The sequence below is a fragment of the Phycodurus eques genome, chromosome 15 (genome assembly GCF_024500275.1).
Source record: "Phycodurus eques isolate BA_2022a chromosome 15, UOR_Pequ_1.1, whole genome shotgun sequence".
NCBI lineage: Eukaryota > Metazoa > Chordata > Actinopteri > Syngnathiformes > Syngnathidae > Phycodurus > Phycodurus eques.
The window spans coordinates 23,970,150-23,992,773 of NC_084539.1; the positions used below are offsets into that span (position 1 = coordinate 23,970,150).

At 43.6% G+C, this 22,624-nt stretch overlaps 1 protein-coding gene across 14 annotated transcripts in view; it reads right to left on the reverse strand.

Moving 5' to 3' along the window:
- Positions 1–4,175: 4,175 nt before the first annotated feature.
- slc4a5b (solute carrier family 4 member 5b) overlaps positions 4,176–22,624 on the reverse strand; it is a 73,161-nt gene continuing 54,712 nt past the window's right edge. For 11 of the 14 annotated variants that reach the window (XM_061697646.1, XM_061697642.1, XM_061697649.1 and 8 more), the window contains 7 exons: positions 18,961–19,139; positions 18,792–18,864; positions 18,168–18,236; positions 17,920–18,093; positions 16,139–16,306; positions 5,645–5,699; positions 4,176–5,006 (listed from right to left, as the gene is read on the reverse strand). In XM_061697646.1, coding sequence (XP_061553630.1) covers positions 5,005–5,006; positions 5,645–5,699; positions 16,139–16,306; positions 17,920–18,093; positions 18,168–18,236; positions 18,792–18,864; positions 18,961–19,139 — 720 coding nt within the window. In that variant the 3' untranslated portion in view covers positions 4,176–5,004. Of the gene's footprint in view, positions 5,007–5,644; positions 6,219–16,138; positions 16,307–17,919; positions 18,094–18,167; positions 18,237–18,258; positions 18,649–18,791; positions 18,865–18,960; positions 19,140–22,624 lie in introns of those variants that run through there. The other 3 variants (XR_009769868.1, XM_061697651.1, XM_061697650.1) reach the window with 3 other exon arrangements.

Here is a 22,624-nt window from a genome sequence, read left to right on the forward strand (position 1 = left end):
TGGCATTGGGTTCCCCACGAGGTGGGCAGTTGTCGGGGCCCCTCGGTGATGCCGGCGGACCGCCCTGGGTCCCTCGCTGCGTCCGCCGGACTCCTCTCGGGTGGACCCTGGGCCTGATCCCGCCCCTCAATTGATTGGGTGGGGTCCTCAGCCGTCGCGGTGCATCCACAGCAATTACAGGACACTTCTGTCAGTCTTTGCCCATGTAAAACGGTATCAATTCACTTGCATGTATCCGCAGACACACACCCCTCGGACTCTTTCACTGGGTGTGGGGTCACGCACTGACTGCGACAAAGAACTCATGGATATGCAAATCGCTTGTGTATCCCCTCACTTATACTCTCGTCCTGTAGACTTTGATAATTCACATAATTAATGCCACCCAACTTCAGTTGTACAGCGGTACTGTTCACGACCCTGGTCCTTCATGCTTCTTCTCCTGTCCTTGTCCTGTTCTATCTTGTCCCGTTCTTCCCTCACAGGGTTTAGCACTACAGCTCCATGCAACGCTCATATTTAATGTTTCATTGGTGCAGATAGTGTAATGATTTACTTCTCTCATCCTGTTTACAATTAGTGCTTTGTCTTTTGTCTTTATTTCTCTCTTTGTTCTGTTCGACGGATCAAGTCTGATTCTCAATAAACCTCAATTATAATACCACAGCGGAAGCTTAAAAACTCCACTGTGACACAGTAAAACTGTTCTGGCATTAAAGGGATACATATTTTCCATTCTGCTTGACCTAACAGCCGAACAGGACAAAAAAAAAAAAAAAAAATAAGAATAAAAAAAAGTCTCCTGCCTCTCCCGGGACGTGAGTGAATTTCTGCCAGAGGTGTGAGTTGAAACTCCTTTTGACAGGGGACTCTGCCATACGTACCTCACAATATGTTTGGGTCTGCCAGGTCGGACGAGCATCTTACCCCACTGTCGAAGCCAACACAGCACCAGGTGGTGATCGGTAGACAAAATTGCAAAAGAAATGCAGTGCACCAACCTCTGTATTTGGCATTTACTGATCTAACTCGGGCTTTCGACCGTGTCTCTCCAGAGATCCTGTGGGACCTGCTGTCTAGATACGGATGTCCCGACAAATTCATTTGAATCTTGCGATTACTCCACACCGGTATGCTCGACAGACTCTTTTTGTCATCTTTATTGCAACGATCCTGGAGATAATTTGCGATACTTTCCCTCCTGGCTTTGAAATCTCTTACTGCATGAATGGGAGGCTTATTAACCTTGCCTGCCTCACAAGCAACACAAAGACAACAAGGCACAGCATCCTGGAGTTTCAACATGCTAATGATAAGTGTAGCAGCTCTTAGTGCAAATGATCTCCTGCAGATTTCTGAATGCTTTCCATCAGGCATACAAGAGCCTTGGACTAAGCATCAACATCAAGAAGACTCAAATCCTCCTCCGACACTCATCCCAATAATCGAAACAGCAATCTGCCAGTGATCTCTCTCGATGGAGCACCATTGGAGACTGTGAAACCTTTATACTACCTTGGAAGCCAACTCTCAGCCATCGATCTTCAGGATGACATACAACATAGTCTAAATGCCTATTAAAAGATGACACCCAGCAGCCCAGTCTCAGGCTACCGCCGCTCTCCCCGCCGAGGTAGATGACCACGGAGGGGCAAGATTCAACTTTGCATACAGACGCTAAGTCTATTACAAGCCAGGAGCATCAAAGTGAGGCACAGACATCTGGTTTGCACGCCGCCGCTTTGTGAATTAACAGCACCAGGAGCATCAAAGCGGAGACAAAAGACACCTAGTTTTCCACTAGAACGCTAAATTAATTAACTTCCACCACCATCGAGCAGTCTCCGCCCTGCTGTGTACTGCGCCACTTGCCACTGGACAATGGACGGGGTACTCGCGACACCCACAGGTGGCGGAACGTCGCTGCAAATGAGGGTTCACTAACCACAGTCTTTACCGGATTTGACTGGGATATAATATTTTAAGAACGCCACTAGTGACTGTATTGCTGCAAACTTCAATGTCTGATGTCGAATCGGTTGTCAACTGAACCAGACGAAATATTTCACTCCACACCATACAAATGCCACATTAGAAATATTACAGTGTTCTCAACAATCACATAACACTTCAAACATTCGTTACAGGGATTAAAGAGGATGGGTGTGGGACAATGCAGCCGGAAAAATGTCTTGTTATCTTAACTCCAATAATATAATATTAATTTGCCAAAGACTGGCCCGGCCAGGAAGCCCACCTCACCACGAGGTGACGAGGACACATCGGACCATCCCCGACTGCAGAGCATCCTGCAAGCACTCCGAGCTACCCTTTTCGAGGGCCAGGGCACTACGCGTCCGCTCTGAACGTCTTGCGAGCAGAGACGCCCGGGCTCCGGCCGTCCTGCCTGGGACGTTTTTGCGCTCCCTTTTTCCTTTGTCCTCCTCCTTTCCGCCAAATCCACCTGCTCCCCGTGCTGACCGGGCCGGCCAAACACCCGGAAGCTCGACCTGCCTGCCTCAATCGTGTTCAAGACACTTAAGTCCAACATTGCAGTCTACTAAAAGTACAGATTAGTGCATATTTGGGTTTAAATTAACAAGAACAGGAATCCACAGCGATATGCATTGTCACCACAGGCTCATTCTACCAATCTCACATCACAAGTCAGTTTCATTTGCCAATGTTCGACTGTACTTTGTTTGTTTTGTGTTCTTCTGTATTGCTTCCCTGTAGATTCCCCATGTTAGATCATTAAAGTTTCCATAAAATTCACTACCTGCATTGTTGTGTGTGTTTGGGTTCGAGGAAAGAAACCTCTGGCCGTCTCGAACGCTTATCAAAATTTCAGAAATTATAGCAACCTTCAGATTACGAGACTGATAAAAAGGTTTCTCGTCACTTTCCCTAAATTTTATCCACATAAAAAGTGACATGGTGCCCCTTTTACTAGATAAAAAAGCGTAATGTATAACGCTGTAATTTAAAATTACGCTAAACCGGAAGTAACGCAGGCGTCGCTTCCATCTTATTCTTTTCTTCTAAATTAATGAAATTTTAATTTAACCCATATACGCTACAACTGCTTTTGGGAAAGCTCAGTCTGCGAGTATTTGAGGATCACGACATCCGCAAGGAAACCGAGCTTGCTGCGTACAAGGCAATAGTTATCCTACGGACCTCTCTGGAGTTCTACTGTAAGAGAAGGAATCACCACCTTTGAAAAGAACAGATCCTACGAGTTAGAAGAGAAACGGTGGCAGCGAAAACAGCATCAACAACAGCCGCAGCTTGCTTTGCTGCCTGAAATGCAACAGAAACATTCAAGCCAAAATCTGACTCATCAATCATTTAAGGACGCCGCGCTAACTCAATGTGAAGACCATCATCCTTGAACAAGAGGCACAGCCAAGAGGGGAAGGGATGAATGAATAATGTATGTGTGAATGAATAAATGAAGCAAATGTCTAATGAATGAATACCTTGTCAATGAATACATGACTTGTGAATCAAATTACGTCAATGACTGATGTGAATCAATGATCAATACATGACATGATGTATGAATGACCAGTCATCCCAGTAACACGTTACAAACTCCGAATTTGCTGCCATTTTGAGTAACGAGCAATGTAACGCATTATTGTACCAGGGAAAGTAATTGGATTAGTTACTTCACCAAACCAATATTAGTTACTGATGAGACAACAATGTTTCTTATCAAGTAGTCTTATCAGTATATATGTTGTTGGTGACTTGAAGAAGCCCATCTCTCCAAAAGCATTTTACCAAATACACATACTGTTTATTTTCTGATCGATATGGGGTAAATGACTGGGAGATCATTGTTTATCACACAATACACAGTGAAGGTGCAGAAAATCCCCCAAAAAAATTCAAATAAATGCACGGCTTCACTGTCGACATACCATTTTTGTTATTTTCCTGAGTAAAAAGTGGATTTGATCGTTATTACTTTTTTATTTACACATTACGAATAGAGTTCTACGAGCGTGTCATCCTTAGGTGCAAAGTGATGCTGAGCGTGGAGAGAGTCAATAAAAGCCTCAATCTAACATTCCAGATACTTCCTGACTGGAAGTTAAGATCTTCTCTGATTGGTTGAAGTGTCGTCACACGTTTGAAACATCTTACAAATGTTTTGGGATGTTGCTTTATTTTACATTTTTATCCATCCATCCATCCATTTCCTGTACCGCTTCTCCTCACTAGGGTCGCGGGCGTGCTGGAGCCTATCCCAGCTATCTTCGGGCGAGAGGCGGGGTACACCCTGAACTGGTCGACAGCCTTTACATTTTTATATAAAAATGTCAATTTTTTTACATTTTCATACAACTATATACAATATGAAGATACAACATAATGAATCACTGGCTTATGAATTAATAAACAATTTAGGAATAAATGACCCATGAATAAATGATAAGTCATTATGAGTTATGACATTTATGAGTAAATTACTTACGAATAAATTACATGACTACATCCATCTGTCAAGAATAAAAATTACATGAACGACATGAAAAAATGACTAATGACGAGATAACATCTACCCTGCTTTATTTGCTGTCTTTACATTTCATACAAAATGAACAACTTGTCACTAAATAACTTATGTCTGAATGTCATGTTAATAAGTCATTGTTTATGCATCCCTGCTTTATTTCATCTTTTTATATTTCATACAAAACATGAAGCCGAGACGTGGTCCCCATGGTTAACGAGGAACGCCGAATGATCGAAATGTCTGCAAAAGGAAAAAGCGAGCTGGCGGGTACATGTACCCACGCTATACATTTGAAACTAAAAGTGATGCTAGCGTGCGTGTGTTGGCGTGGCGCTGGCGGTTGTGCAGTTGCTGTTGTTGTTCCGGCACGCCGCCGCCACCAAGTCGGGAGGAAACATTAAGAGGCTGTAGGTTCAACGTGCCGTACCTTACGAGTTTTCTGATCGTTGCACGCCAAACTCCAAGAGGAGTACATCTCCTGCCACGCACACACATGCATAATACAAACACACACAAACACAAGACACACACATTCTGTATATAACGCACATATCCATAATATACACAGACACACACATAACACACACCGACAGACAGACACACACACACATAATGCACATGCACGACACAAACACCTAGCATACACATATAATGCACACACAACACGTGCATAAATAAAACACACGCAACACACACTTGCACACAAATCACACATTCAACACAAACACATATGCAAAATACATACACACACACACCCATTACACATGTATAAAACACATATGCATAATACACACACACACACCGCACATACATGACACATGTATAACACAAGCACATGCATATTACACACACACACACACACACACACACGTGACACACAAGAGAACGCAACACAAACGCAGCACACGCGTTTGTCATTGGCCATCTTTGAACAGGGTTAGCAGCTAGCTACACGTTAGCGATAATATCACACAGAGGCTGATTGTGACATCATCAAAAGTCATTCAAATAAGTGGCTAACATAGGACTCTAGCAGCTAGTGATGCTACGTCGCGTAAAAAGGACAAAAGCAAACATTTTCAACTTGAGAGTTTATTGAGGGGGGGCGGTACTCACAGGCAGAGGCGGGGGCGGGACAATTGGCATGGGCGGAGTCGAGCTCCATGGGGATCTGAGGGGGTGTGGCCACACAAAGAGGGAGGAGTCAACATGCTGGATTCAGGTAAGCCAACCTAGACGTTCGTTTGAATAGTGCCGTCCATCATCTGAACGCGGGACTTTGGCAAGGACTCGGTTCTTCTTGTCATTTGTGTGTTGTTGTTGGTGGTGGTGTAGAATGTATGCGTGAATGGGTGAATGTGAGGCTTTGTAAAGCACTTTGGGCACTGTGATGGTGTAGATAAAGCACGATATAAGTGCAGTCCATTTACAATTTGTTGCGTTGTTTGTCATTGTTGTTGTGTTGTCATTGTGTTGTAATTTTATTGTTGTTGTGATTGTTCTGTTGTTGTGTTGCTGCGTTGTTGTTAATGTGTTATTTATGGTTTAGTGTAGTTGTGTTGTGATTGTTGTATTGTTGTTGTGTTGTCATTGTAGTGTTGTTGTTGTTAGTGACAGGAAGCCGCCGAGCAGGAACAAGAAGACGAAGTAATTCAAGAAGAAAATGCAGGAAGCGTTAACGTCAGCAACACTGCAGGACAAACAACACAGAGCACGTTAGTCCTACTTAAATACACTACAAATATGTTATACATCTAATGCACGTTATACACCTGTTCGAGGGCAGTGGCACGCAAACGAGAGGTTTTATGTATATATATATATACACACATATACATACACACACTATATTGCCAAAAGCATTCACCTGCCTTGGCTCACCTACAGGTATGATTTTAAGTGCTATCCCATTCTAAATCCATACGATGTCGGTCGACCCTCTGCAGCTGTAACAGCTTCATCTGTTGTGGGAAGGCTTTCAACAAGGTTTAGGAGGGAGACGATGGGAAATTTTTGCCCATATTTGTGAGGTCACACACTGATGTTGGACGAGAAGGCCTGGCTCTCAGTCTCCGCTATAATTCATCCAAAAGTGTTCTTTCGGGTTGAGGTCAGGATTGTGCAGGCCAGTCAAGTTCGTCCATAACAGACTGTCATCACACCACCATTACTCCCCAGGAGGGCGCCCCGGTGGTTCCCCCCCACCCCGAGATCAGGAAGGAGTGAAAAAAGTCCCGCCCCCACAGATTCTGGAACAGCAAACACAGGGCCAAGAGGAGAAGATCCCCACAGCATGCATGTGTCTTTTCACCATGCAAACCGATCTAAAATGTGTGAAAATAAAAATACAAATAAATAAATAGAATAATAATAAAACAATAACAACAACCTCGACAACAAAGAATATAGAATTCCATTGTTTACTTTCACACTTATGAAAATACCGTATTTTCACGACCATAAGGCTCACTTAAAAATCTTAAATTTTCTCCAAAATGGACGGGGCGCCTTATAATGCGGCGCGCCTTATGTGTGCGCCGAGTTCCAACATCTGTAAATGTTTTCGTGTGACTTCGATGAGCGCTCCGTTCGACCGACTGGCAGCATTTCCTGCCGACACGCTGCTTATATAGAGGAAAGGCGGACGTGACTGAGGACAGCATGCGGACGTAAAAGGGGAAGGGTGCGCGTGAAGGAGGACGCTATATAGCGCCGGTATGTGCAATGTGCAAAACAACATCGGTTTGGCTAAGGACCTCCGTAAATGGCAACAACGAAGAGACACGCTTACGCAGCACAGTTTAAACTGCAAACTATCAGTTACGTGGAGGAACATGGGACTCGAGCAGCCGCGAAAGAATTCAAGGTCAACGAATCCACGGTTCGCGAGTGCAGGAAGCAGGAAAATGAGCTTCGCCAAGTCAAAAAGACGAAGCTGAGTTTCCGCTGAAACAAGGCGAGGTGGCCCGAGTTGGAAGACCAACACGAGCAATGGATTAATGATCAAAGAACAGCCGGGAGAAGCGTCTCTACAGTCACCATTCGACTGAGGGCAATAACGCTTGCAGAAGAAATGAAAATCGAACATTTTCAAGGGGGTCCATCTTGGTGCTTTCGTTTTATGAAACGGCGCCATCTATCCATCCGGGCAAAGACTACTGTGGCGCAGCAATTTCTGGCGGATTACAAGGAAAAGCTGGCCATCTTCTGCTCCTACTGCAGTAAAAAGATTGCTGACAAACACATCCAGCCCAACCACGTCACCAACATGGACGGGATGCCGCTCACTTTCGACATCCCGGAGAACCACACTGTAGCGAAGAAGGGGACCAGCACGGTAGCGATACGCACAACGGGCCACGAGAAGTCGGCTCTTACTGTTGTGCTTGGTTTCCATGGTAATGGACAGAAACTGCCACCTATGGTGATTTTTAAGAAGAAGACGCCGCCTAAAGAAAGGTTTCCAGCCGAAGTCATCGTTAAGGCCAATCAAAAGGGCTGGATGGACGAGGAGAAAATGAGAGAGTGGCTGAGTGAGGTGTACGTAAAGAGACCGGATGTTTTTTTCCACACGTCACCGTCCCGGTTGATCTGTGACTCCATGCGCGCCCATCTCACAGCCGCTGTGAAAAACCAAATGCAGCAAATGAACTCGGAGCTTGCCATCATTCCGGGAGGCTTGACGAAGGAACTCCAACCGCTGGACATCGGTGTAAACGGGGCGTTCAAAGTGAAGTTGCGAGCGGCGTGGGAGCCGTGGATGACAGATGGCGAACACAGCTTTACTAAGACGAGGAGGCGGCGCCGGGCGAGTTACGCTACCGTATGGATATATAATGGATTGTGGATGCCTGGGCTAAGGTATCTGCTTTGACTGTTGTCCGAGCTTTTGCGAAAGTCGGTATCATTGTAGAACAGATCCCCGGCAACGAGACTGACTCCGACAATGACGAGAGGGAACCAGACAGAGAACTTGCGCAGCTTTTCAGTTCGGATACAGAAGATGAGGACTTTGATGGATTTGTGGATGAGGATTGATCCAAAAATAACGCGAGTACATTGTTAAAAACTTCAATAAAGTACAACCAAACTCAGTTTTGCTCCCGATTCCTTTTTAAAAACATACGCTTGCATGCATTCTAGCATATGTTTTACCATGCCCGCGCCCAATAATACGGTGCGCCTTATGTATGTGTTTAATACAGAAATAGACCCCGTAACTGAGACTGCACCTTTTAATACAATGCGCCTTATGGTCGTGAAAATACGGTAGTCTTGTTATTGTCAAATGGCACGTACCTACTCAGGCAAAGGAATCAAGAGTCTAGATTTAGGATGTTGAGGAAAGGTGACCAGCTATCTACATATATGTGTCATTGATTTTTTCGTTCTGCTAATATTTTCTCTAACGCAATATATTCTGTGATGAGATTTAGCCACTGATTGATGTTAATAGCTAGTTTGTTGTTAAAGTTTAATAGACTTGTTTTCTTTGCGGTAGCTAACGCGACAAGTAATGATTGTGAATATTTATTAGGGAAGTCAATTATGCTTAAATCGCCAAGTATGCACAATCTTGGGGAAAGTGGAATACTGCAGTCTAAAATATACGAGAGGTTTTTGTATAACCGAAGACCAAAAGAATTGAATTGGTGTACATTCCCATATAGCATGAAAATAGGTGTCTGGGGTCTTTTGGGTGCTTTGCACGCATATATTAGATGGAGAGAAGCCCGTTTTATGCATAGCCTACTGAGTAAAGTGTGTTCTATGGAGCACTTTATATTCTATAAACTGTAGATTTGTGTTTTTTGTCATTCTAAACATATTGTTACAAATCTGTATCCAGTAGCTAGGGTCAGCAGACATGGAGAGGTCTTCTTCCCATTTGGTGATTGGTAAGTGTATTGATTTAGTTCATGAAATTAATTTATAAACTTCTTAGAGATTTCTTTGACTTTGCGGGAGAAGCTTCATTATTTGCTTGACAAACTCCGGCAGTTCGATTGTGCTCTGGAGTGTTGGTATTCTTTTTTTTATTGCTGCTTTTACTTTATTGCAAGAAAGTTTCCGGCTGTTATTTGGAATTCTTGGGACAGTTCATCATGTGTCCTAAAGACAAATAATTGTATAATTAAATAATTGTTGTAGGTGGTTAATTCCATGTTTTTCCCATGTACTAAAATGAAGGAGTATATTATTCATTTCGAAATCGAAGCCCAGTTAACTTTATTGAAAGCTTTCTCTGCGTCAAGTGACATGATAATTGCGCTTAGATTTTTACGCTGTGACATGCTTATTAAATTCAATAGACTTCTGACAATATTTGTGGAACTTCTACCTTTAACGAAGCCTTTCTGGTCATAGTGGATTACCGACGGAAGTACCTTTTCAAGTCTCGCTGCGAGGGCTTTCGAGATAATCTCGATATCTACATTAATCAGTGATAAGGGCTGATAATTCGCCGGGAGAGTGGGGTCTTTACCTGGCTTTAGTAATAACTTAATTGAAGCTGTGTTCATGTGGCTACCTTTATCGTTTATCTCATTGACTGTTCTGAAAAATAGAGGCGTGAGTATTGGCCAAAAATGTTTCACGATTCTGTCCTGTCCAGGCCAGGCGCCCGTCCCGGTTGCATAATTTTTAATGCGTTATGTAATTCTGTGATGGTTAAAGGAACATCAATGCTGTCTTTAATTTGTGTACTTAATTGAGGGATGTTTAGATCCTTAATAAATGTTTCAATTTCTTTTTGATCTGGGCTGTTCGAAGAGGCATATAAGATGCTATACAAATTGTAAAAAATGTAATTTATTTCTAGCAGTGACTGTGTACAGTTGCCGTTTTAATCTTGAATGGCTGCAATTCATGACTTTTCTTTATTGCGCTGAAGTTGGTTCGCAAGGAATTTTCCCGATTTATTATTGTACTCAAAGTTAGTGTATCTTAACTGTGGTTGTAGAAAATCTGTTCTTTTTGATAAGTTTAACGTCTCACTGATGTTTTGCCTTTTGAAGTTGGTTTCTAAGCATATCTATCGGATTCATTGCATATTCTTCTGTGAGGTGTTTTATTTTTTCCTGAATTCCATTTTCCAATTTTTTTTCTTGTTTTTCTTATACGAAGAATATGATGATTCGACCTCTGAAAACAGCTTTCCTGGTTTCCCACAACAGAGTTGGGGATATGCTTGGGGAGTCGTTAAATTTCAGAAACTCATCCCATTCCTTCCTCACCAAAGAATCTAAATCTTGGTCCTTCATTAGGGACGTGTTGAAGCGCCATGTTGGTGGGGGTCCCAAATTGGATTCAACTTTTAGTTTGAGAGAAATTGGTGCGTGATCGCTGATGATGGTTGGAAGTATTTTGGGAGTAATTCTTTGAGCTGCCGGATTGTTTGAAAGAATGAAACCTATTCTTGAGAAAGAGCGGTGAACTGACAGGAAAAATGCGTATTCTCTTTTTGTACGTTTTTTCAGCCTCCATATGTCAACAAGACCAAAGTCTTCCAGATATTGCTGCTCTAGTATATTGGAGCATTGTGGCTGATTACTATTTTTGAGATTTGAGCAATCTATTAGGGGATTTAGCGTAAGGTGAAAATCACCTCCCATAATAATTGTAGAAGTGGCTGACAAGTTTGAGAAGTGTGAAAAGAGCATGTGAAAAAAGGCTGGATCATCTTCATTTGGAGCGTATACATTGACAATTGCTAAAGCTTGTTAAATATTTTATGTAGCCTGTATAATTATTTATCGGCCTTCTGGATCTGCTACTGTAGTATTTATTGTAAAATGTAGTCTTTTATGGACGAGTATTGAGACTCCTCTTTGTCTACAGTCCCCTGCGGGCTGTGGGGCCTGCTATGGGGTTCTTTTCCTTGCCTGGTTTGGGGGGCGGGTAGTGGGTGCTGCGGGTCTGAGCGGGATGGCCCTCTTCGTCGGTGGTTGTCCGGCCTAGTGGGCCCGACCTGCAGGAGCCATGCCTCTTAATCACTCACTTAGCACAGTGTGGGGCGGCGGGTGTGGTGGGGGGTGGCATCGGGATCCCGCGGCTCCCACTAGGTGGCCAGTTGTCGGGGCCCCTCGGTGGGGCCGGCGGACCGCCCTGGGTCCCTCGGTGCGTCCGCCGGGCTCCACTCTGGTGGACCCTGGGCCTGATCCCGCCCCTCGATTGATTGGGTGGGGTCCCAGCCGCCGCGGTGCGCCCACAGCAATTACAGCACACTTCTGTCAGTCTTTGCGCATGTAAAACAGTATCAATTCACTTGCATGTATCCGCAGACACACACCCTTAGGAGTCTTTCACTGGGTGTGGGGTCACGCACTGACTGCGACAAATAACTCATGAATATGCAAATCGCTTGTGTATCCCCCTCACTTATACTCTCGTCCTGTCGACTTTTATAATTCACATAATGAATGCCACCGCACTTCAGTTGTACAGCCGGGTCCACGACCCTTGTCCTGCATGCTTCTTCTCCTGTCCTTGTCTATCTTGTCCCGTCCTTCCCTCACAGGGTGTAGCACTACAGCCCCATGCAACACTCATATTTGCTTTGTCTTTTGTCTTTGTTTCTCTCTCCCTTCTAGAAACTTTGTTCTGTTCGACGGATCAAGTCTGATTCTCAATAAACCTCAAATATAATACCACAGCGGATTTTCCTTTCTGCTTGACCTGACAGCCGAACAGGACAAAAAAAAATAAAATACCCTTAACTGGTCGCAAGCCGATCGCAGGGCACATAGAAACACACACTCTTACTCGCACTGGCACTCGCATTCGCATTCACACCTACGGGCAATTTAGAGACTTCAATCTACCTACAATGCATGTTTTTTGGAATGTGGCAGGAAACCGGAGTACCCGGAGAAAACCCATGCAGGGACGGGGAGAACATGCAAACTCCACACAGGCGAAGCCTGATTTGAACCCGCAACCTCAGAACTCTGAGGCAGATGTGCTAACCAGTCGTCCACCGTGCCGCCCCATGTTGGAACAGGAAGTGGTAATCCCCAAACTCTTTGACTGTCCACATTCTCTTGGTATGATGAAGCCTTCAGAGTTCCTTTCACCGGATCTCAGGGGCAAATATTTTGGACAAATCCAACTTTGTGCAGACAGTTTGGAGATGGCCCCTTCCTGTTCCAACATGACTGTGCATCAGCTCACAAATCAAGGTTCCGAAAGACACGGATGAGAGATCTTAATGTGGATGAACTTGATTGGCCTGCACAATCCTGACCTCAACCCTATAGAACACTTTTAGAGCGGAGACTTAGAGCCAGGCCTTCTCGCCCAACATCAGTGTGTGACCTCACAAATGCGCTTCTGGAAGAATGCTCATACATTCCCATACAAACACTCCTCAACCTTGTGGACAGCCTTCCCGAAAGATTTAAAGATGTTAAAATGGCTGAGGGTGGATCAATGTCATATTGAACCCTCTGGATTAAGAAGGGAATGTCACTTATATTAAAATGTTAGACAAGGCAGGTGAGCCAATACTTTTGGCAATATAGTGTATACTGTATATCCACACATACTGTATTTATGCATATACTGCGGAACCCCGATGCACAAACTCCTCAATATTCGAATTATTCGATTTACGAAACACAGACCAAACAAAAATGTTGCCCGATGTTTGAACCTTGTCGCATTGTGCAAACGTTTCATCCCTCCCTTTTGCAGTAGGTGGTGCAGCCATTTTGCGGCTCGTTCTCATTATGATAGTATTCTGCTAAGCGTTGCGGATTTGCGGTCGGTCACGACTTTGCTTAGTGTGCCCCTTTGGTGTTTTTCGCCTTTATACGAATAATTTTTCATTTTGTTAGCTCAATAGTGCCCAAGAAACGTAACAGCCAAGCGTGGCGTGAGGGAGGCACTCACTGAGCTTCAAAAAGACAATTTGTGACGAGTACGTATATCGATGGCGCCGTATTGCACACCTCGCTCGCAATACCGTACACATTATGGAAAAAACAAGTTCATAATTGCCACGATTATGGAAAAAAAATGACGTTTTTGTTGCTGCTTACATGACCAAGGGAGGGCCAATGGAGTATCTTCAAAAGGAGCGAGAGAAACCTCTGGACCAAGTGGAAAAGCTGTTGCTCGTCTGGATCAACGAAAAACAGCTAGCGTGCAGTAGCATTTCCGAGCCTATCGTTTGTAAGAGGGCGAGGCGCTTCCATGCCGACTTGTTGTCAAGCGAAGAAGCCGCAAGCTCGAGCGGATTTCCGTTTTCATTCCTTTATAATTGTAGCAACCTGGTTGTGAAAGTGTAGGGTTTTGCGATTTTCGACTGTCTGTGAACGCACCAGAGCGACTGGTTGCGTGAAACTGTTTGGGTGCGTGTTGGCAGGGCAGCTGCGTTTGAATGAGGAGGACACTTCTGCTTGTTGTTCTTCTTGTTAACTTGTATAATAAAAAGGTTTTTAATCGACCACCCCATGTTTCATGTTGAACAGTAATGTAGAGCTTTATATTATGTTCCAAGTGTTCAAACATTCACTAAAATAGGGACTTTTGTCGAGGCTACAAAACATTATTCATGTTTCCATTATTTCTTATGGAAAAATGATATTCAACTTACAAACCCCGTTCAAGAACCAATTAAGCTTGTACATCAAGGTCCCACTGTACAGTTGAAACCAGCTGTTTACATACACTATATGAAAAAACACATGCTTTTTTTCCCCTCACAGTCTGACATCAAATGAGACTAAACCTTTTTGGCCAATTAGGGTAATCGAAATTATTACAATTTTCTCAATGCCACAACTATATTTTTAGAGACATTTTCATGCCTTTTCTTCACAGTATGACTTGGGTCAAACATTTTGTGCATCTCCTTCCACAAGCGTCTCACACTAGTTGGCAGGAATTTTGGCCCGTTCCTCCTGACAGAACTGGTGTAACTTGGTGTAAGCCAAATTTGTAGGGTGTCTTGCTCGCAAATGCCTTTTCAGGTCTGCCCATCAATTTTCAATAGGATTGAGATCAAAGCTTAGCGATCAGGGCCACCCTAAAACATTGACTTTTTTTTTTGGGATCCTGAAGCCACTTTGTAAGCGCTTTGGCAAGATGCTTTGGGTCATTGTCCACTTGGAAGACCCGTTGACACCCAAGCTCGCCTTGAGATGTTGCTTCAGTATTTCCACATCACGTTCGTTCCTCATGATACCACCTATTTTGTGAAATGCACCAGTCTGCTGCCACCCCCGTATTTCCCAGTCAGGATGGTGTTCTCCGGCCTGCAGGCTTCTCTCTCTTTTTCTCCAAACATAACGATGCTCATTGTGGCCAAACAGTTCTGAGTTTTGTCACACCACAGGACATGTCTCCAAAAATGAAAGTTTTTGTCCCTGTGTACGTTTGCAAACTGTAATCTGGCTTTTTAAAAATCTTTTCTTTTTTGGAGTTTCAGCCCATCGGTATGGTACTCGTTTCACTGTAATGACAAACTTTTCACATCAGCTTCAGCCAGCATCTTCACAAGGTCTTTTTGCTTTTGTTCTTGGCTCGATATTCACATGTGGGACCAAAGCACATCCATTTCTGAGAAACATTCCCATGGTGTTTATTATACTTGCGTAGAATTGTTTGAACAGATGAATGCGGCACCTTCAGGCATCTGTAAATTGTACTCAGTTCTCTTCCTGATTTCCTGGCTGATTTCTTTTGACTTTCCCATGATGTTGCATAAAGAAGCATTGGGTTTCATGTGTGCCGAGTTCAAATACATTTTCAGGTGTGTCTAACTCAGATGTAAAAAAAAAAGAAAAAAAAGCTCACAAAGAAATGACATTATCTGGATTTTCAGATATTGTTTAAAGGCATAATAATCTTACTGTATGTAAACTTCTTACTTTGAAGAGTAATGCAAAATTGTCCCAAAAATCCTTCTCACATTATTTTCATTATCTGTGTATTTTGTTGACTTGGTTTTGATTGGATTTAGTTTGTTTCATGTTTTGTAAAGTTTCCCTGTGTCCCATGTTTCTGACTTGTCTGCTCATTTGGTTTTTGTCTCCACCTGTTCTCATCAGCCCCTCTACCTTGTGTCAACCAATCAGCTCCCTCCAGCCACTCGTGTCTTGTCTAGGTGTGCCTCGGTGTCTTGTCAATTTGCTTATATTTAGTTCCCTGGGTTTGTTGAGTCTGTGTCGGATTATTGTTTCTGCAAGTCTCGTTTCTCGTTTTTCTCATGTTTCCTGTTGTGTTTTTTTCCCCCTGCCTTGCCTTCTTGCTTCCATGCGCTGGGGTCCTCCTCTTTTTCCAGTATCACCACAAACCGTGACATTATTCTGGCATTCAGCAAATAGAAATAATTTTGGTAATCCTAATTGACCTAAAACAGGAAAAGGTGAATCTGATTTCATGTCAGACAGTGCCAGACGCAATGTCATGTCAGACAGTGCGTCTTTTTATATAGTGTATGTAAACATGTGGCACAGTATACCTATTTATATAAATCACATTATAGACATATTATACATGTCATAGACATGTTATTACAGACGTGATAGAAATGTGTTAAGGGGGAAGCTCCTATAGACACCTTCTTGACACGCTAGATAGACATGTAGGAAAGTTTTCGCTCACCTCCTCGTCGCTCTCTGTATCGGCCACCGTCTTCTTCTTTTTCTTTTTCTTCTTGTCATCTTCGTTCTTCTTCTTCTCTCTGTCGGGCAGGATGTCGTCCAGCCAGGCCAGGTCGTGCTGGGAGAACATCAGATCTAGAAGCTTCCGCACGACCATCAGACCCAGGATCTGCACACATGAGCACACGCAAACACACTACAACGAACCTCATCATTGACAGCGTGCTCACCCATCGACATAATTTATACATAGAAATTGTCTTTGGTTCTGAGATGATCAGGAATACTTGAAAGATTACTACTCATATTATATTATTACGAAAACAAAATTTCACATTTGATATAAGTGGTTTCAATGTTTTTTGTACCTTTAAATTCCCCCCAAAGTCATCCAAAAAATGTCTTAGAGAAAAGAATCTTGTGAATGAATGAATAATAAAAAAAATAAATAAAAAAAATCACAAAGTATGTGAAATCAGACTTCAAAATGGTCAAGAATTGGGACATTCTTTCAGCTTTCAGATGCTGTGGGCGTGTCGCTGAATGGTCTGAAACCCCGCCTCCCCGGAACTTTTAGCTGTCAATCAAATGTGTGCCTTCTCTCACGGCTCCAAAGAGAATTCCCAGCGACGCACATTGCACACGCTCTCACGGGCTGCAGAGAAGCAGCCTATGAGCCGGCATAATGACCATCAGCCATGTCGTCGGGACAATTTCCCCTCCTTTGCCGCCGTTGAAATTCAGCGGGCATCGCGCTGTTTTGGGCTGTCCATTCAAGGAGAGCTTGAGGGCTGTCCACGTACTTTTAATAATGTCCGTAAGCAGGCAACATAAGTTAGTGTAGCCAGCAAGTGCTAACACTAACATTTGTATGTAAACATGCCGGCATTCTGTCGAATCATGCTCTAAAGCTTCGCTAAACGTTGGTTTGTGCGCGTGAATAAATGTTGATAACGGCGACCAAGTATGTTGGCAACAGTAAGCAAGGGAGGCGATGCACCGGTCACAATACACAATGATATGGGTCGACGTCAAAGTGCGCTGTCGGAGAGTTGTCGTTGATATGTCACACTACACGGAAGATATCCAAAGAAATGCGAGATTTTTCATTTTGGTGTTGTACGGCGATTGGAGAGCCAAATCGATGGTCGTGGATTATGTCACACTACAAGAAGTTTTGTCATTCCCGACAAATTATGTCGGGCCCGATCTGGTAAATCTTCTGCAAGAGCAAATCAGGCTTATTGACTAAAGCTAAGCATAAGGAATGCTTCAAAAAGTGTGTTCAAATGTGTTTAAGGTGTGTGGGAGGGGTAAAACAATTTTACGTTACTTTTTTTTTTTTTTTTACAAAAACATACTTATGATTATTTGAATGTGATCCAATGCAACCATTACCACGTTCTCACATTGGGACAGAAGGGAAACATGAAACATTAGAGGAATATATGGCAGAATGAACTAAGGTGAACCCACAGGAGTTACAATCAATTCAACTTGTTTTGTAAATATACAAAAATATGTTTACTGGGTGAGCTTCCTTTTCAGGTAATACTCCCTCATTGTTTTGCTTGTCCACAAGCTTTCCAGATTGGGAGCGGCTTCCAAGAAATGCCGTCGACTGTGTATAAATGGATTTTGTATCAGTAAAATGATCAGTTTGTCACCTCTAACCATCTTGTCCATGTCTCATTGGGTCGTCTGTTTATCCACAACATTTCTCTATAACGCGTGTGGTCTGGAATGCATTTCCACGATAAACGCAAATGTCAATCTGCTCACCATCACTGGGAAGATGATTGCCAGGAAGGTGGACTTTAGGACCCAGAGGACGGCCAGGCAGGTGATCTGTACCAGGGTGAAGAGGTGGACTCGGCGCAGAGGGACGTGACGCAGGAAGGCGAAGTCCGGCTGGTGCTTGGGCGCCATCAGGTACAACTTGATGCGCTCCCAGAACTGACAAGCCAACGCAATTACATACACACAAACACCTGCAAACGTGCTAACTGAAAGCTAACACAAACACCAACCTGGATGCCGCTCAGCGAGGCGACGCCCATGTACAGGAAGATGCCATAGAGCACCGGCATGGGGATGTACTGCAACATGAGGGTTAGCGTTAGTCGCAACCAGCAGACATTAGCCTCACCAGCATGGTTTGCATGTAGCAGAGTCAAATAAAGAGGTGCTGTGTTGTTAGCATCCCATGCTAAGTTATCATCATAATTGTAATCAATTAAAGATATGTTCGTTGGTAGCAAGCCATGCTACGGTTATAGTCATCATTTGTATATTGTTGTGAAGCAAGTTGGGTCTTGCAAGTAGATCTGGTTGAGAAAATAGATTGGCTCGTGAAAGCAGATCGTGTTGCGGAAACACATCGGGTTGAGGAAGCAGTTTGGGTTCATTAAGCAAATGAGGTTTCAGAAGCACAGTAGCTCAGGGAAGCAGATCGGGTTTGTGAAGCAGAACAGGTCTTGGAAGCAGACTGGGATGTTGAAGCAGATCAGGCTGTAGACACAGATTGGTTTCATGGAGGCAGATCGGTTTGGGAAGCAGATTGGGTTTATCGAGCAAATTGAGTTTCAGAAGTAGAGTAGCTCGGGGAGACAGCTCAGGTTGGGAAAGTAGATTGGGTCACTCGCCACACTGACCTGCAGGACGGGAGCAAGGAAGACGGAAAGTCCAGTGAGGACGAAGACGAGTATTCCGGTCAGCCTCTGCTCGCTAATGTGTGAAAGAGAGAGCGCTCGAGTACACCAGGAGAACAAGGATGTTGTCAGGCGTGGTGAGGAGGGTGAGGGGTGGTGCGTGGGGTCTTACCGGACCCCCAGGAACTGGGGCTGCTCCCCGGGGGCGCTGGACTCGCTCTCCATCTTGAGCGAGTCGATGTGCGCGATAGAGATGACTGTGGCGGCCACGTACCAGGGCAGACCCATGAAGGAGCACACCGCCATCAGCATGCCCACCCAGAACAGGTCCAGGTGGTACCCGCAAGCTTTCTACAGGGGCGGGGGTGGAGGGAGCACATATGCACATTAACCCATCGCTTACTTTTTTTCAACCGTTTTATGGAAATGGAAGACTCATTGCCAGTTCTAGAAAACGCTTGATTTCAGTTGTTGCTGCTGAGGATGGCTCAACCTGTTCTTAGGTTTAGGGAGCCATTACTTTTTCACACAGGGCCAGTTAACTTTGAATAGTTTTTGTCCCCTTAATAAATAAAATCACCATTTAACAGCATTTTAAGTTCACTTGAGCTATATTGTCTGATATTTGCGTTTGTTTGATGATCTCAAACAAAATGGGGAAAGTATGGAAAAATACTGTGTATGAATTTGAGGAGGGGACTAATACTTTTTCCCGGCACTGAACTTGTTCTTGTACAAGTCGATGGAACCGTGAGCTTCCGCAAAGGGTGACTTGATCAACTGGAATCTTCTTGTTTGTTAAAGACGTTTCACCTTGAATACTAAAGGCTTCTCCACGTCGAAGCTGGATGTCTCTGCTGGGTGTAACCCCTGCAGGTGGTTGTGGTTGTCGTTGCCGCTTGTCCGAATTGTGGACAGAGGGGACCGTTGTGAAATATAATAATTCTATTTATAAAAGGCTGCAGTTTTTTATCTTTACAAAGAGGTTAGACAGTTGGACATGGAGCATCTGGAAGGTCTGGTCAAGACAGGGTCTCAAACATGGATTTTTGCATTTTCCTACATGCCAATGAGCTCATCAATACACACACTACAGACAGACACAGTCAGGTAGTCAAAGAACAAAGAAAGAAACCGTTTCACACCTCTATCTTTTGCGATTGTTCTTGAGCAGGCGGACTGGGGTCACTTCTTGTGTATGCTCATTAAACTAACTGTTGCGATTAAAGATATAAAAACAACATGAAAACAGTTATACAAATTAAAGTATGACATTTTCCATGACACTAGTTTAAAAGAGGTATGAAAGAAGCCATCTATGCAAAACCAGAAAGTCACAGGACGGGTTTTCGGCCATCACGCTGCAAAAACTCAAAATTTTACCAAGAATATTTCTCTTTTATCGAGTCAAAATTAATCTGATTACACTTAAGATAAGACTCATCATGTAAACATGTACTTTTTTGGGGGACATTTTTTATTGTTTCAAGCAAATTTTTACTTGAACGAAGTATAAAAAAAATGTATTACACTGGCATTTTTTCCCCTCCATATTTGAAGTAAAACCCCAATTCCAATGAAGTTGGGACATTGTGTTAAACATAAATAAAAATAGAATACAATTATTTGCAAATCATGTTTGACCTATATTTAATTGAATACACTACAAAGATAAGATATTTAATGTTCAAAGTGATAAACATTATTGTTTTGAGCAAATAATCATGAACTTAGAATTTGATGGCTGCAACACGTCCCAAAAAAGATGGGACAGGCTCATGTTTACCACTGCGTTACATCACATTTTCTTTGAACAACATTCAATAAACGTTTGGGTTTTCTAAATTCATGATTATTTGCGAAAAACAATAAAGTTGATCAGTTTGAAGATTAAATATCATGTCTTTGTAGTGTATCCAATTAAATATAGGTTGAACATGATTTGAAAATCATTGTATTCTGTTTTTACTTAGGTTTAACACAATGTCCCAACTTCATTGGCATTAGGGTTGTAAAAAGGAGCTTGAAACAAGTGAAAATTGTCAAAAAACACGTTAGTTTTTAAGTGAGGAGTCTATTTTAAGTGTAATCCCGACCGGTTGGTATGCAAAAAGAACAACCTTTATGTGAGCAAACCCACCACAGAGATAAACACACCCAAAATGTACGAGCGGCAACTAAAACGTAACGAGCCGAATTTCAATTAACCTACTAATAATTGATTTTAAAAAAAATAAATATGTTCACAGTTTATAGCTCAAATACTTATTTGAAGGTTTACTGAAAAAAACTTTTCTTTAAGCCTGTCCTCTTCCTGTTAGCCATTTTGTAAATTATGTCATTGTTGGATTCCCTTCAGAAGCAGAGAGCTGTAAATGGACTGCACTTCTATAGCGCTTTATCTACACCATCACAGTGCCCAAAGCGCTTTACAAAGCCTCACACACACACACACACACACACACACACACACACACACACACACACACACTCATACACTAATGGGTGGCTGCTGCCATGCAAGGCGCTGCCATGCCCATCCATCCATCCGCTTATCCGAGTTTGGGTCGTGGGGCTGCCCCCAGCAGGGACGCCCAGACTTCCCTCTCCCCAGCCACTTCATCCAGCCCTTCCAGGGGATTCCCGAGCCACTCAGAGGCCAGCTGGGAGACATAGTCTCTCCAGTATGTCCTGGGCCGTCCCCGGGGTCTCCTCCCGGTGGGACGTGCCCGGAACACCTCACCAGGGAATCGAATCAGATGCCCCAGTCACCTCATCTGGCTCCTCTCAATGTGGAGGAGCAGCGGCTCTTCTCTGAGCTCCCCCCGGATGACCGAGCTTCTCACGCTATCTCTAAGGGAGAGCCCTGCGGCGGAAACTCATTTCGGCCGCTTGTATCTGGGATCTTGTTCTCACCCTAACCCACAGCTCGTGACTATAGGTGAGGGTAGAAATGTAGATTGACTGGTAAATTGAGAGCTTCGCCTTTCGGCTGAGCTCCTTCTTTACCACAACGGACCGATACAAAGTCTGCATCACCACAGACGCTGCACCGATCCGCCTGTCGATCTCCCATTCCAGAGACCCCGAGATAATTGAACTCCTCCACTTGGGGGAGGCTCTCATCCCCAACCAGGAGAGGGCACTCCACCCTTTTCCGACTGAGGACCATGGTCTCAGATTTGGAGGTGCTGATTTTCATCGCAGTCTTGCCCAAGGACAATTCGACATGCAGACAGTTGTAGCCCGGATCCGAACCAATGATCCTTCAATCCGCTCTACCTACTGATCCACAGCTGCCCACAACTGTGATCGAGTTTCTTGCTTTGGAAGGGGAACCACTAAGAAACATTCCCCAAAAGTTCCAAATTTTGTATGCGGAAGCTACAAAAGGCTACCAGTCAAAAAGTGGGTGTCCAGGATCCAAGAGCCCGCTTTAAGAGACAAGCTCCGTGACAAGCAAAGGAGCTCGTGAAGTCATCGGTTCCTTTGGCTGGACAACCCTAACCCATCTCCCATACTCGCCATGAGATCATCACCTTTTTTGACCTTTAAAAGAAGGCGTTAGGGCTCAGCACTTCTCCGATGAAAACATTATGCAAGCTGTAAAAAAAAAAAAAAAAAAAAAAAAAAAAAAAAAAAAGTCTACTCGTCTACTGAATTTGACGAGGCTGGATTCATGCCCTTGTTCATCGATGGTGTTTGCGAAAAAGATTAAAGATTATATTGAAAAGTAGCCATGAAATTCCCACTTTTTGGCTGTATTTATAGGGATTTATTGCCGTTCTATCTAATAAATATAAAGCTAGAGGAAAATTGGGCTCATTACTTTTTTA